This window comes from Hypomesus nipponensis, chromosome 7 (assembly GCF_054491055.1).
Source record: "Hypomesus nipponensis isolate SF chromosome 7, ASM5449105v1, whole genome shotgun sequence".
Taxonomy (NCBI): domain Eukaryota; kingdom Metazoa; phylum Chordata; class Actinopteri; order Osmeriformes; family Osmeridae; genus Hypomesus; species Hypomesus nipponensis.
This window is the reverse complement of record NC_140367.1, coordinates 2,844,417-2,860,037: the sequence shown is the minus strand read 5'-3', so window position 1 is coordinate 2,860,037 and position 15,621 is coordinate 2,844,417. Positions and strand designations below refer to the sequence as shown.

The following is a 15,621-nucleotide window of genomic DNA, read 5'->3' as shown; positions in this document are numbered from 1 at the left end:
GTAATAATGCGTGACATCCGAATGATTGTAATTTGTGTATTTAAAACTTTCTGCCGCTTCACAGTGCAGTATAAAGGGGAGGAGAAAATTCCCTGAGTATATGTCGACATTCCAGATTTTAATGAAAAATAAACACATTTGTCACGGTATCTGTGAGTTTGACTTTTCTATTGAAAATCAGGAGTATGTTAGCAGTTTCATAGCCTAACTTGAACTGAATGGTAAAGTCCTATGTTTGATGGGCGGCGAATAAGCCAGGGTAGATGTTTTATACTTTAACACCAAAGTGTGTACGTGTGTATCTTGAATGTGTGTATGTGAAACTGGTGCTGTGTGTTAGGATTGCAATTAATCACCTTTCCTCTATGATTCTAACGTATCACAGGTAGGCATTGCATATACAATTTCCAGCGTTTGAGAAAGCCCCACATGTTTAATGTATTGGGATGTGAATTTACTCCAACAGCTACTGAAAAGTAAGTTAAGTGTAAACGTAATTTCTCCTTTTCAATGGTTCTGGTTGGTCCTCAACTAATCAGTCAACCAATCAGATGGCTGCATGGGTACATGTACTACGTGAGTGTAGAGCGGTCAGCAACAAGTAAGAGAAGATCGGGAGAGAATGGTCGTATAAGTATTACCTCTGGTGAGTAGTATTAGAGACGATTAAGATAAACTCACACCAGTGAATCTTTGACCAACTCGTCTAGTGATTTACATAGACAGACGATTGCTGCAGAATTACAAAGGCTGCCCCGGATTTGAATGAGTTCGTTACAGTATGTATTCTGTGATAAACTCCTTTCTCTGAGTTAGCTAGCCGCCGTAGCTAGCTACTAGTACAGTAGCTTTACCTAGCCATTATTATCCAGCTAAGCTAAGCCATGCTTGCGAAATTAGCTGGTTAGCAGCAACCATTTTGTTGCGGTAGTGAAATAAGAAAAATATCCAAAACTATAAGGACGCCAGTATATATTTTCGTCTGTTTAATTTGATTTGCATGCAAAATCACAGAACAATGAATACAAAATCACAGGAGGGAGTGCGCTGCGAAAAATATCATGTTCTTTCAGGTACAAGGCCGCAGGCATAATGTTGAAGGTAAATACAGCAGTGCTAATGTTCAGCAGTACAGTAACGCTCTTCTTGTGATGTTCTTGTGAAACAGTCCGACAAGCGCCATTTTCATTTTATTAAAACAAGCGTGAGGGTAGTAAGGAAAATAGCGAAATTCAGCTGCTTTCAAAGGGACTGGCTAGCTATCGTAACAACAATTAAAAAAGTGATATAATTTCAGTATAGGTCTGTGAATTTTGTACTTAAATTAATGTCTTTGCTGCCTATGTAGCCTACTAATGGGATTAACAAAAGCATTAGCAAGAGCTATGTTAAGCGTAAGGACCAATTATCGTACATCTTGGCGCTCTTCAATAATCTTTACGAATATGTCGAATATAAATGTTAAGTTATGTCACAACATTGTACTTTAATATATAGATACAACACCTAAATTATAACATAACGGTTTTAAATTGGGATATGCCTGAAAAAACAGTTTCTCATTTTGGCAGTTAGCCAGGGAGGTCCAATCGTCGTCCGTTCCAACTTTCTATACCCGATTATCGTCCAAGCCTGTTATTTCAGCTAGTTTGTTAAATAAACCACACAAACGGAAGGAAAGTAGCTAAGTATACAATGTGTATACACCATATATTAAATTGTAGGCCTCTTTGTTATCTGAATATATAAACCCGCTCTCAACCCATAGCAGGGTTGTCAAGTTTTATCAGAAGCTTGGAGAGAGATTCCCCTCTAGTACTAGTATGACACATTATGCAGCGTCAAACCACATTTTCGTGGTTGATGGTCTAGCGTTAACTCGGAAGAAAAGAGATTCCCCATTGCTGGATAGCAAGACTAGCTCTGTCAAAATGAGAGACATTGACTAATGTAGACAAACCTACGCATGGGGGATCCCCTCCTCATTCCATATTTGACCTTCGATTTTTCGGTTTATGCTTCCTGTATTTCTCTCTTCAGCTGAGGACATCATTCCCAATTTGAGTGTATCGATGCCCGCTGTTTAAACTGGGTCGCTTAGCCTCTAACTATTAAAAGTAGCTTTTGGTGCTGTATATTTCGCACATTATTTATATTAAGTGAAGTTTATATTTATAGTAAGTGAAGTTTATATTTATAGTTTTCATGAAGCCAAGCATAATAACACACAGCAAATACAATAAATGCATTTAATTTAAAACTGTTATTCTATAAAAAATGTTTTTATCAAATGTCCCCATCCTCCTAATCTGCGCAAGAGGAGTGGAATCTGCGCTCACAGTATTCACACTGGACCCATGACACCGCCTCTACATTTTCTGACAGAGACTGAACCCATCCTCAGCCATGGTTGATGGTCCAGCTAAGAAGACAAAGCACATTGTGACAGATTTCACATGTTCATTGTAGATCCAAGTGGCTCTTATGTCCATCAAAGATCACCAGCAGGGGGCGCTCCATCACTGCTTTGAGAGGTGTGTGATCCCTGTTGCAGGGTGCCTGTTTGTGGGATAGCTTGTGCCCCTTCTTCACCAGCACCTTGTCCCTTCACTTGTCTGTTGGAAACCCCGACCAGTCACAGTTGTATATCTGTCGGGGACCTATCTGAATCATCAGTTTCCGTAGTGTAGTGGTTATCACGTTCGCCTCACACGCGAAAGGTCCCCGGTTCGAAACCGGGCGGAAACATGTTTTTCGTATTTCATCCTCTAGTTTTCCTCAAGAGGCACCTTGACACAGAATGGGGCAGGGTTGGATATATAGGAGGGGTTGGATGTCCAACCCCGCGCTGTAACACTTCTGATAGAACTGCCATTCCTTTCACTATAACCATTTGTTGCTGCCTTTTTTGTACTGGTCCATGTTGACAAAGAAGAGTATTATGTACCTAGCTCTAGCAAGTGCCATTTTAGCCATTCACAGTCCTAGTTTGTGTGCTTGATTATAGTTGTACGTTGATTGATTTTTAAATAGAAGTGACTCCTGACACCCCTTGCCCATTGGTAGAGTATTACTGCTTCCTGACCTTCTGCCCCTCCCTCATTCCCGTGTTAACCCTGCCTAGATAAATGGTGCAATAATGATTAGACAATAACCTTTGTTAGTGACAGTGGTATTTTAACTGTTGGTAACTAGATGGTTATGAATATGTGATCATTTGTGATTAATTAAGTTAGTTAATTTGATAACACTTATTTCCTGTCTCCACAGGGTCGGGATGGGTTGCCAATACCAGGATGCTGGCACAAGGTATGTACAGCTAAATAATTAAAATCTAGTTATAGATTTAGTTATAGTTATAGATAGGGCAAATTCAATTACCTTTTAAAATATTACTATCAGTCCATCAGAATCATCAGTTTCCGTAGTGTAGTGGTTATCACGTTCGCCTAACACGCGAAAGGTCCCCGGTTCGAGACCGGGCGGAAACATGTTTTTTTTTTTTTTTTCACCCACCCCTTCCTTTTTCTTAAGCAAGATAAGACAGTGTTGAAAAGTCCAGTATTGACATGCGCTAAATGGTATTGTTTATAGATACATATTTGAAGAGAAAAATATGGCATGAAAGTTCCCCGGTTCAAGACTGGGCAGAAACCCACCCCTCCCTCTATGGGTGTCTATGGAAAAGTTGGAACAGCACCACCAGAGGCCGGTAAGAATATTACACCCATAGAGTTAAAGACTACCATAGAGAATGAATGGGGAAAGTTAAGGTTAACCATATTTGGCTCCCGAATGTCCTGTGTAACATGCAAAAAGTTCCTGAGGAAGTTCTACATAAGCAACTTGTTACATGGAAGATCATCTTCCGTCCTGTGGTACTCCCTCTCCTGCATGCTGACAGCATGACAGTGCCACCAGCCATACGCAAAAGGTCCCCGGATTGAAACCGGGCGGAAACATGTTTTCTTCTGGAAGAAAGAATTCATTCACTTATTGGCATTCGGTTTTCGGGCTTGGTATGTTACTTGATCGCTGTCAATATAATTATGTTGATATAGACATAAATTATACATAAAATCTTTCACTAGTTCTACTTAACATTTTGCTACAGTATATTTGGTCAATGTGCATATTTGCTCTAACTTTACAAATTTTTCAGTGATGATGACCAACCCAGAAGAGAAGAGGAATTTGTATATATCGATATATATTTTTTCAACTACAAAATCATATTGTTTTTTTTTTCCGTTAATTCCTATTTAATATGTTGAGGTTTTTCTTCTTGTACATTTGTATGCTTAAAACATTTGTATTTGGGAAGGAGTACCAAGAATGAGAAGTATAGTAAACTGAAACTTATTTGAAAACGATTGAACTCATGAACATAAGAAATGGGATGGGAAATATGTTTTGACTCAATATCACTGACAGGATGTTCAATCCCCATGGTCCAATCCCCATGGTCTGATGCTTTTCCAAAGCATCAGATAATCTAAAAAGTCTTGGAGTATTGATGTTTTGATAATCATGATTGTCATGGTCTCAAGCACATTCATTTACCAGAATCATTAATGTTTGTTAACTGGTGAGTAAATTGAGTAAAAATTAAAAGAGGAGGAGTCAGGTGGCTGAGAGGTGAGGGAATCGGGCTAGTAATCAGAAGGTTGCCAGTTTGATTTCCAGCTGAGCCAAATGATGTGTCCTTGGGCAAGGCTTTTCACCCTACTTGCCTCGGTGGAATGTCCCTGTACTTACTTTGAGTCGCTCTGGATAAAAGTGTCTGCAATATGTAATTTAAACGTTTTAACAAGGAGCTGCTTCAGTTATAATTGATCTGTCATTAAATGGATCCCATTACTTTTAATGACAAGAGATGAACTTGTTCCATTAACAGTTTCACCAATATAGGCTACAAAAAATACTTTTGATAATACTTTGAAAATTGAACTTTTTTCAACAAAAATATTGGGAAACTAGCATTGTACCATTATGAAAGGCTTTTTACTTTCGAAAAATTGTTTGCATTGAATCAAATGTGTTTAGATGTGAAAGTACTTAAAAAGTAAAAGGATATTTAAATTTGTTTTGGTTGACAGTGTCATTTAATTACATCAAAGATGAATGTATGCTCCTGTAACCGGTGTGAATCGGTGAAACTCACTCGTCAGGTACGTAAGAGACTGCCCGCGTTAACGAAGAGCTAGCTTTTTTTTTACGTAGTTGGTAGTGGTTGCGTTGGCAGTCCAGAGGTGGCAGGTTCGACTCCCAATGGCAGCGAACGATGGCCCTGGGGTAGCAAGACCACGTCTCTTACACCCCCGTTACACTCCATTACATTTACATTAACAAGCTGTAGTTTATTGTAATACAGTTGGTACATCAAGTAGTGTTATTAATGTTTGGTAGTAAATATGACACACTTACTTTTAATATGATTAATGTGTACCTTATCATATACCAAGATATTTAACATGTCAAACTACTAATGTTTAGTTTATAATACCAATATATTGGTTTTTGCCTATATATCCTGATGGAATATCCTCCATAATATATATATTAATTTTTTGTTACCAAAATGTGATTTATTGTTCAGTTGGATGTTGTTATTTCCAGTGTAAGCATTTCAATACAATAACAGCATTTACGGACATATTCGTGAAATGTATTGGTATGTTTTATAATGTTACCATATCTATCGACTACACTACAGAAACTGTAAAAGTTTAAAATCTACATATATGTAAAAATATACTTTGTAGCTGTTCGATTTTGACAGCAAACTACACGCTCAGGGACTCCAGGGGGCGCATCTGTGTTTAGACATCACCAGAAGAAGAAGGCATTTCCCGTCATCCCCCGGGCATTTGTAGTTCGGATTAGCTACAGTCGGCAGAAGTAAGTCAAGGAGTTTCCAACAGGTAGGACGTTTTCCGATTTCTAAGAACTATTATTTACCTCAACCATATGGCTTTGCAATATCTAGACAACTACGGCACGTTTATTTCATGCAGATACATTAACTAGCAGATTTTGCTCAATATAACCGGGTAGTCCTTCTATCGTTAGCTCGCCAGCTGGTATTGAACAGCAGTGGTGAAAGCGCCAATTTTAAAAACAAAGTAATCTAGCTGGAAGTATTAGTTATTTTGACCAAGCGCTAAGAAGACACTGTTGTGTTCGCTAGACAGATGCTATTCATTAGGACTAGCTAAGAGTGTTTGCTAGCCAGCGTTATGGGATAAGCTACCACAAATGTGGATTGCTGTAAGAGATGTTGTTAACCCTAGAATTGCGTTAGTTACAACATCCTAGTTGTATTATTTAGCTATTCAACACAGAGGCTATACCACTAGCTAAATAAAGCCAAAGGTTTAAAAGGGTAAGAGGTTTACATAGTCTCAGCCAGACACGCTGCTGCTGGCTCGTCAGCGAGCTAGTGTTAACGTTTTCCTTAAGTGTCTGGCATGTAAAATGCGGTGCTCTGCAATCAAGCGTAATCACCCAGTGGCTCCCAGACCGTATCCACAACAGAGAGAGGGTTGAGAAATCACTTGAGACATGGCTTTCTCGTTAGGCATTTTGCTAAGCAGTTTGGACTGGCAAACAGAAGTGGCTGGGGAACTCGGGGCTGCCATGGTAACCATGATGTTGGTTAATTTATCAGTGCCACTGAGCTCAATTCTTAAAACATTTCCTGTGTCTCACCTTCAATCGGAGCAGTCCTCAGCTTGTCTTTCCTCGAAGAGAAGTTGGTTAGATTTATCAACATTTTAGAATGAAAGCATGGAAATGTAGACCAACGAAGGAAAATCAACTGTCCATAATTTTTTTAATAATGGAGTGATTGCCTGATGATAAGATAATCTTAAAGATTATTTTGCTACCTTGGTCTTTAACTGTATTTTTCTCCTTCGCTCTCTCCCTGTCTCTCTCCCCACCTCCCTCCCTCTGCTGGCTCTATCACACAGGTGCGAGATGAACGCCTCTGCCCTTGCCCAGTCCGCCCCCCTGTTCCCCAGCCTGGACAGTGGGGCGGGGAAGCCTGCAGGGCTGGGTGGCTCAGAGATGGAGCTGCAGAAGATGCTGATTGATGAGAGGATGAGGTGTGAAAACCACAAGACCAATTACCAGGCCCTGAAGGCTGAACACACCAGGTAATGTCGAGAGAAAGTGTGTGTGTGTGTGTGTGTGTGTGTTTGTGTGCGTGTAGATGTACTGTGTAAGTATAAGGGTTTATTTATGACCCTGTGTGTGTGTGTAGGGACATTCTTTTTGTTCACTCCGAAGGTTGTGCGGCATATGATTGCTGTTAACAACGCCATTCTCGCTCATGATTGCGTGGGTGTGTTTGTTTCCTTCGACTGTCCCTCCCCGCTCCTCCCCTCCCAGGCTGCAGGATGAGTTTACACGGGGGCAGAGTGAGCTGAAGCGTCTGCTGAGTGACAAGCAGGCGGGTCAGGAGAGGCTGCAGCTGCTCCTGGCTGAGCTGAGAGGAGACCTGCTGGACAAGACCAGGGAGCTGGAGGAGCTGCGCTTACAGGTGCTGGGGCTGGGCTGCTGTGTGTGTGTGTAGCACAGTCTGTAGATTCTTTAACTGTGTGCAGTTTGTAAATTCTCACTGTGTGTGTGTTTGGCACAGTCTGTAGATTCTTTAACTGTGTGTGTGTGCAGTTTGTATATCCTCACTATGTGTATGTGTGTGTGTGTGTGTGTGTGTGTGTGTGTGTGTGTGTGCTTTAACAGGTGCTGACCCCTCAGAGGTTGGAGCTGCTGAGAGCTCAGGTGCAGCAGGAGATGGAGGCTCCAGTCAGAGAACGCTTCAACAGGCTGGAGGAGGTGGGCTCTACGTCTCCCTGCAGGGGTCTCAGTACATTGTCAACTCACTCACAACTGCCCTCTCTGCTTTAACAGCTCAATACCCCCTCCCTCCTCCCTCCCCATTGGTTCTCTCCCCCTTGGCTCCCTCCCCATTGGTCCTCTCCCCCTTGGCTCCCTCCCCATTGGTCCTCTCCCCCTTGGCTCCCTCCCCATTGGTCCTCTCCCCCTTGGTTCCCTCCCCATTGGTCCTCTCCCCCTTGGTTCCCTCCCCATTGGTCCTCTCCCCCTGTCTGTGCTGCAGGAGACTGAGAAGTACAGGTCCGAGTACAACAAGCTGAGGTACGACTACACCTTCCTCAGGTCTGAGTTTGACCACCAGAGAGAGGAGAGTGCTCGCATCCTGGAAGAGACCAAGATCCGCTTTGACGCTGAGGTGTGTGTGTGTGTTGAATAGTAAGAGGTGTGTCTTGTGTGATTATTGCTTATATTTGTGTGTGCTTAATATTAGTAGGTTTGTGTTTAGTGGTTTACTTATATTGGGGGTGTGTGTGTGTGCGTCCATGTGTGTGTGTGTGTTGTCTTTGCCAGGTGTCACGGCTGGAGCGTGACAGGGAGGACCTGGTGGCCCAGGTCCAGGCTCCGGACCCGTCTCGTGATGGGAAGCGGGTGGAGGTGCTGCTGAGAGACAAGGCCCAGCTCCACCTGAGGCTGAAGGGCCTGGAGGCCGAGGTGGCTGAGCTCCGCGCCCAGAGGGACAACTCTGGCCAGCAGGCTGAGAACGTGCAGCGAATCCAGGTCCGCCAGCTAGCCGAGTCCCAGGCTGCGGTCAAGGCCCTGGAGGTGAGAAGTTTGTTGTGATGCATTTAGTTTAAGATTGGTGTTGATTTGGTTCTTGTTGTTGTTGTGTTTTACGTAGCAGGTCCGATGTAACTGGTTAATAGAAATATTAGCTATATCTCTGAGCAGCATTACAATGCAGTATGAATACATTGAATTATTTAAAGCAATACTGTATTTTGCTATTGTGTGTGTGTGTGCCCGTGTGTGTGTTGTGTGTGCCCGTGTGTGTGAGCCAGGCGGAGAGGCAGTCTCTGCGCCTGCAGCTGGAGCGTCTGGAGAGTGAGCTGCAGCTGAGCCATGAGCAGAACACCCTGCTGACCTCACGACTCCACAAGGCAGAGCGAGAGGTCAACTCCCTCACCAGCCAGGTCAGGACAGGCCGTACACGCGCGTGTGTGTGTGTGTGAGCACCTTCAGGCTTCTGCGTGTAGATCTGTGTGTGTCTCTGTGCGTGTGGTTAGTACAAGGCCACATAGCCAGACGTGTGCGTAGTCGTGTGTTGTTTCACGCTCAGTTTGGCCGTCTTTGGTTGAGGTGGAGGGCATGAGACACTCTCACAAGCTGGACGTGTCCAACGTGAAGCTGGAGTGTGCCCGGGCGAGGGGGGAGGTGGAAAGAGAGAGAGACACCCTGCAGGGACAGATGGAGGGTGTGTATTCAACCTGGCTCTACTTTGGAGAAGATTCAACCATTGATATGACCGAGAACTGGTGTGCTTGTCCTCATTAAACACACCTCTCTCTCTCTCTCTCTCTCTACCCCTCTTGCCCTTTCTTTCTGTGTTTCTCAAACTCACCCTCTCTCGCTCTCACTCTCTCTCTTGCTCTCACTCTCTCTCGCTCTCTCAGGGCTGCAGTCTGATGTGGAGGTGTTGAAGGGGACGGTGGAGAGACATAAGGAGCTGCAGGTGGAGAGAGAGAGGGAGGCGGTCAGGAGGGTGCAGGCAGCCAGGGAGGAGGAGTTCCACAAAACTGCAGCTCTACACGAGGAGAAGTAAGGAGGACACCCTTCTAAAACCACTCTCTCCTCCTCCTATCACTCCCTCCTCCTATCACTCACTCCCTCCTCCTCTCTATCATTCCCTCCTCCTCTCTCACTCCCTCCTCCTCTCTATCACTCCCTCCTCCTCTCTCACTCCCTCTTCCCCTCTATCACTCACTCCCTCCTCTCTATCACTCCCTGCTCCTCTCTATCACTCACTCCCTCCTCTCTATCACTCCCTCCCTCCTCTCTATCACTCACTCCCTCCTCCTCTCTATCACTCACTCCCTCCTCTCTATCACTCACTCCCTCCTCCTCTCTATCACTCCCTCCTCCTCTATCACTCACTCCCTCCTCCTCTCTATCACTCTCTCCCTCCTCGCTATCACTCTCTCCCTCCTCTCTATCACTCACTCCCTCCTCTCTATCACTCCCTCCCTCCTCTCTATCACTCACTCCCTCCTCTCTATCACTCACTCCCTCCTCCTCTGTATCACTCACTCTCTCCTTCTCCATCTACATGCTCTGAGGTCAGTCGTGTGTGTGTGTGTGTGCCAGGTTGGAGCTGGAGAATCGCTTGGCCGAGCTGGAACAGCAGAGGGCGATGCAGGAAGCGTCTGAGCGTGCCCTGAAGGAGGAGTGGGAGGAGCGTCTCCGTGGCGCCCAGCAGGGGGAGGAGTCAGTCCGTAAGGAAGTGCAGAGTCTGAGGTTAGCAGCAGAGGACAGACACCTTCCAGAGTGTTCTAGAGAGCTGTGTGTGTGTTGATTCTCAGAACCAAGCTGCAGCAGCATATGGATTAAAAGTGTGTGTGTGTGTGTGTTGCTCCTCAGGACCAGGCTACAGCAGCAGGCATCTCAGCTGGAGGAGCAGGAGAGACTGAGGAGTGAGAACACTGACCTCAGACAGGTACTAACACTCCCAGGTCCTCCAGCACCACACAGACGCCACACCCTGCCCTCCAGCACTGGGGCGTGGCTGGCTGGCTGGCTGACTCCAAGATGTCAATACACTCTGGTTCACTGACGTCAAACTCGAACTGATCCCAAATCTTTGTTGTCCATACTCACCAAGGGCTGAAATAATCTCGAGCTTTCGACCTTGGACTTGACTGCGAGTGTGCTGTGTTGTCGCCCCCCCACAGCAGACCCAGGACCTGGAGGTGCAGCTGACCACGCTGGCCCACAGCCAGGGCGAGCTCCAGGAGGGCAGCCAGCGCCTCAGGGACACCCTGGAGAGGGTCCGCGAGGAGCTGCGTAACGCCCGGAGCCAGGCTGAGAGGAGCCAGCACGAGGCTGAGAGGTTAGACCTCCTCCTCCACCACCTCCTCCTCCACCCCTGTAGCCACCTCCAACATCAGACCACTTCAAGAGAGACTGTCCTCTGTCCTGTCTTTTTAAGTTAACCCCCTCCTCCTTCTCTCCATTCCTCCTCCCTCCTCCTCCCTGTGCTGTGCAGGCTGGTTGAGGAGCGCAGGGTGGAGTGGTTGGAGGAGAAACACAAGCTTCAGGAGCGGGAGGCGGAACTTCAAGAGCGGGAGGCGGAGCTTCAGGAGAAGTACAGCCAGGCGAAGGAGAAGCTGCAGAGGGCAGCTCTGGCCCAGAAGAAGGTAGCCCTGTTAAGGAGATTTATCTTTTCTGCTGTTTTCAAGTTGGCAGTGCGCTCTTTTAGTAACCTTATGGGTTTGTTCTGACATTCGGACATCAGTTTCCCCCTCTCCCCTTCCTTCACTTTCCTTTTCTGCTGTGATTCATGTCTTATAAAGAACATAGAAGCAATTATTCTCACTTTGAATGTGCACGTGTGCGACTGGTTGTGTGTGTGTGTCTGCGTGTGTCTGCGTGTGTCTGCGTGTGTCTGCGTGTGTGTGTGTGTGTGTGTGTGTGTTTAGAGGAAGACTCTGACAGAGAACAAGGAGAAGAGGTATCAGGATAAGATCCAGCTGCTGGAGGCCAAGATGGCAGAGCTGGAACTGCTGACCAGCACAGCCACCAAGTACACATCACCTCCCTCCACTACACACACTAGGGAAGCTCATAATTAACCGTTAACCGTCAATACGAATGTTTATCGGTTAATAATATCGGTCAAACAGTGTTGCCAATTTAGCGCAGTGTTGCTAGATATAGCTACTTTTCACCTTCGCTAGTGACAAAAAAAAAATATTATCTAGGAACTAGCGACAAATTGAAGACTTTCTGCTACTTTGGCAATCTTTGTTTTAGTTGTTGAGCTGCAGCAAAGTAACTGTAATTGTACTTCTGTGTTATAGCCGTCAATCATGTAAGGACAACCAGTGCAGCATTCTCGGATTCAAGTGTTTTAATTTTGTTGATCTGTTTTTGTTGTGGTGTTGTTCATGCAGCTATTTAAAAATCAACTCCTTATGGGGAAAATATTAATAATTTACTCTTCCACTCAAAAATGATATCTAGTTGGATAACGGTTATTAACGATCGGCATCCCTAACTCACACATCACCTGCTCACGTCACAACTTTGCTGCTAAGAACTTTACGAACCCTAATAGGAAATGCTCTTTATTTCCCCCACACCTGATCAGTACGCTAAGAACCATTACCAACGTCATGACTAATCTGGCGGCGTTCAGATGTTTGTGAACTCTCCGCTTCTCCTCAGGCGTCCGTCGCACTCCGAGGAGCACGCAGCTCTCAACCGCCGTCTGAAGGAGCTCCAGCGACGGCACGCGGAATTCCGCCGCCTCTTATTGGGCAACCAGATGACTTCGACCCCCGGCCCCACCCTCCTGACCTCCGCCCACGGCCCCGTCCTCATCCCAGGTTCTGAGGAGCCCTTTCTCAGCCTCCAGGTGGGTACAACCAGCAATTTCCTGTACCTGAGGCTATTCAGAGACAAAAGCCTAAAGTATACAGCAGGTGTTAGAAAAAAGTGAACCAACCACAAATCTCTTGACAAGCAGTGCGGCCATCTACCTCGAGAGATGTAATACACTTAATCCCTCCACTCTAGTAACAGTAGCCACACATGGAAATTCACATGACTGCCTAGCCGATATCTCAGAAAAGGTGCTACCAAGAGCTGATTTAAAAGATACACAAACCACAAAGATCTCATACTTGTGCTTTTGGAAGCCATCCTGTAACCACTGAAAGTATTTATATGCAAAGTTCTCAAGCCTCATGCATTGACTGTGAGACATGCATTTCAACCAGTTTACACTGGTTGAAATGCATAATATCCTTTTGTCACTTTAGTAACTCAAACACACATTTAAGTATAACGGCTTATTTTTGGTTTATTTTTTTATATTTTTTATAATGTAAGCGGAGAATAAAGATTAGGCTACCTAGATTTAAAAGGACACATTTGTTGCTACTCATTTACAACTCAAAATACTAAAAGTGAAGTGTAGAATGAAACAGTTGTCTTCTCACTTCCCCTGCCATAGGGAATGGTGATCGGCTATAGCAGCCTCATAGTTGAATCAAAACGAATATATTGGGCATTCCGGTGTAAAAATTGTCCTAATCTCTATGACTTAAACGTCCCTTAGGTTTTTCCCTTGTCGTGATATTTTCAGGCATAACCCTAACCCTTACTCATTTTGCATTCATTTATTCATTCATTACAGTTTTTCTCAATTGCTAAGACACATTTCTTGAATGTGTACTGTGTTTTCTCCAAACTCTAAACACATATTCATACTTACACTGTTTTTCCAAACCCTTGACTTTTGACCCAAAATCAAACCATATTATGTGTTGTAGAAACCAAACTTTGCATTCAAAATACACACAAATAGCCCTCAAATAAATTCAATCTTCTGAATACCCTTTACACACTGCTGGGAGGAATTGAAAACACTATTATAAAAAGGTTTTCATGAACCATTGACTATAACGTGGCCCTGAATTTTAGATATGTTCCACCTCATGAGTTTGACAAGATGTCAATCATAAAACTCACAAACTTGCATTTTGAGCTCTTGTTACTGTAGCAGTCACAGTATTAAATAGTAGTGCTGTTTGTATACTGCTAGAAAAATTAATTACTGTATTACTCACTCCCTCCCTCCCTCTCCATTCTCCATCCTCCCTCCCTCCCTCTCTTCTCCCTCTCCATCCTCCTCCTCCCTCCATCCTCCCTCTCTCCATCCTCCCTCCCTCTCCATCCTCCCCCTCCCTCCCTTTCTTCTCCCTATCCATCATCCTCCTCCCTCCATCCTCCCTCTCTCCCTCCTCCCTCTCTCCATCCTCCCTCCTCCCTCTCTCCATCCTCCTCCTCCCTCTCTCCCTCCCTCCTCCCTCCATCATCCTCCCTCCCTCTCTCCCTCCATCATCCTCCATCCTCCTTCTCCCTCCATCCTCCTCCCTCTCTCCCTCCTCCCTCCCTCTCTCCCTCCATCCTCCTCCCTCCCTCTCTCTCTCCCTCCTCCCTCTCTCCCTCTCTCCCTCCATCCTCCTCCTCCCTCCCTCCCTCCCCAGGAGGAGCAGCACCAGAGAGACCTGTGTCTGCTGCGCCGCAGGCTGGAGGAGCTGGAGTGCAGCCAGCAGCAGCAGCTGGAGGACCTGGAGGCCACGGAGAGGAGAGACCGGAGCCCAGGACCACCAGAGCCACACCTTGAACTCTGACCCCTGACCCGCTGACCCCCAGGCCTTATATCACGGACTGGCATTGGGGGTTATTCCTCGCCTCTAAAATAAGATTTGATGTTTCTTGATTTTAACGTAATCACTGACATTAACTTTATTCTATGGGGAATGTTTTATTGACACATATATTACATCAGCACACAGGAAATTGTTTTATAGATGTTTACATGTATTTACTCTGTATCTGTCACTGTCTTTGTCTGAAATCAATTTGATAGCCAAACAGTGTCTTACTCAGGTTTTAACCTGGCTTTCGAAAGGATGTTTGTATCAAATGTTTTATAATATTAATGGGGTGAGACTTAAACCATGGTTTTACTACAGTTTTTTTGTACTTCTGTTTTGTACTTAAATTTAATATGATAAAATACATCAAGTGTGTTGCTTCTTCTTACATATTTGACTGGACTATAGGTTGTATGCTGGAGCAGAGAGTACACACATCCTTCACTCTAGGAGTACAGATACTCAAGTTTAAAAAGACTGGTTAATGTTGAAGCACTGACTACACTTTTTCACAAGCTAAAGTAAAGAAGTACATATACTTAAGAACACTGGTTTGCTAACTCCAAGCTACTTACCGAGTAAAGTAAAATGCGTAGGCCTACGTTGTGTCTCTGTGATTTTCTCTTTGTCCTCTTTATTGTGTGTTGGAATCCAGTCGAAAAATCTAACTGGCCTCCTTTCTCATCAAGCAAGCACAGCAAAGACAAAATTCACGATGGACCGCAATTCAACTGCCATGACGGAATTCCAACTGTCAGAAAGAATCATGTTCTAGGCTACATTAAAAATTAGCCTATCCTGTGAATTATCAGTTTTACTGAAATTGGTAAGAATGGATTGTAAAATATTGATTAGTCTAAGCGTCTGTTAGACCGTTATAAACGGAAGTGTGTCTTCATATAATTGGACAATATCACTATTGGAAAGCGGAACTTCACTTCAATGTATTACCAGGAGCGCTGTTTCGCACTATGCACTCTGATTTTGGTAAAGCAGGGACAAGACGGAGAGCGAAGAATGCCGTGTAGACTGCAGCTTCATGTCTGTTAGAGTCTCAGAGACTATGTGCAGCGCTATGTGGTCTATTATATTTTTAGGATCCCTGGTTGTCCTTGTGGATTGGGTCGTGGCCAGGACATCACCTTTGATGGGTACATTCGTGACTTTGCTGTTGGCAACAGCTCACTCTACGCCCTAACGGATCACTATCTCTACAAGGTGAGCCACAATTTGGCTCCGATTACCAACAAGATATCTCAGAGAGGAATAGGCCCACTTAACGATAACGGCAAATTTGAGAGAAGCACTGGAAGTAGTCCTGTTTGATGATGTCAGTGTG

The 15,621-nt window shown here is 44.7% G+C and overlaps 1 protein-coding gene and 2 non-coding genes across 13 annotated transcripts; all 3 read left to right on the top strand.

Moving 5' to 3' along the window:
• The first annotated feature begins 594 nt into the window (after window positions 1-594).
• On the top strand, window positions 595-14,657 carry cep83 (centrosomal protein 83). 11 transcript variants are annotated; one of them, XM_084701740.1, is made up of 21 exons: window positions 601-1,101; window positions 2,386-2,534; window positions 3,271-3,309; window positions 3,595-3,712; window positions 3,905-4,019; window positions 4,163-5,924; window positions 6,975-7,160; window positions 7,396-7,546; window positions 7,750-7,842; window positions 8,126-8,257; window positions 8,413-8,664; window positions 8,901-9,032; window positions 9,199-9,313; window positions 9,513-9,657; window positions 10,204-10,353; window positions 10,477-10,552; window positions 10,788-10,945; window positions 11,102-11,252; window positions 11,535-11,638; window positions 12,283-12,472; window positions 14,109-14,657. In XM_084701740.1, exons 7-21 carry the CDS (start codon window positions 6,982-6,984, stop codon window positions 14,253-14,255), a joined length of 2,175 nt encoding a protein of 724 aa, XP_084557866.1. In that variant the 5' UTR covers window positions 601-1,101; window positions 2,386-2,534; window positions 3,271-3,309; window positions 3,595-3,712; window positions 3,905-4,019; window positions 4,163-5,924; window positions 6,975-6,981; the 3' UTR covers window positions 14,256-14,657. The 11 variants fall into 11 exon arrangements, with proteins under 11 accessions (XP_084557867.1, XP_084557866.1, XP_084557860.1 ...); XM_084701734.1 differs by having other exon boundaries at window positions 601-779; window positions 1,037-1,101; window positions 3,595-5,924; XM_084701735.1 differs by having other exon boundaries at window positions 601-779; window positions 1,037-1,101; window positions 2,321-2,534; window positions 3,595-5,924.
• trnav-cac (transfer RNA valine (anticodon CAC)) lies at window positions 2,676-2,748 on the top strand. The gene has a single exon. It is a non-coding gene; the product is annotated as a tRNA-Val (tRNA).
• Window positions 3,419-3,491, top strand: trnav-aac (transfer RNA valine (anticodon AAC)). Its single transcript has one exon. It is a non-coding gene; the product is annotated as a tRNA-Val (tRNA).
• Window positions 14,658-15,621: the final 964 nt, after the last annotated feature.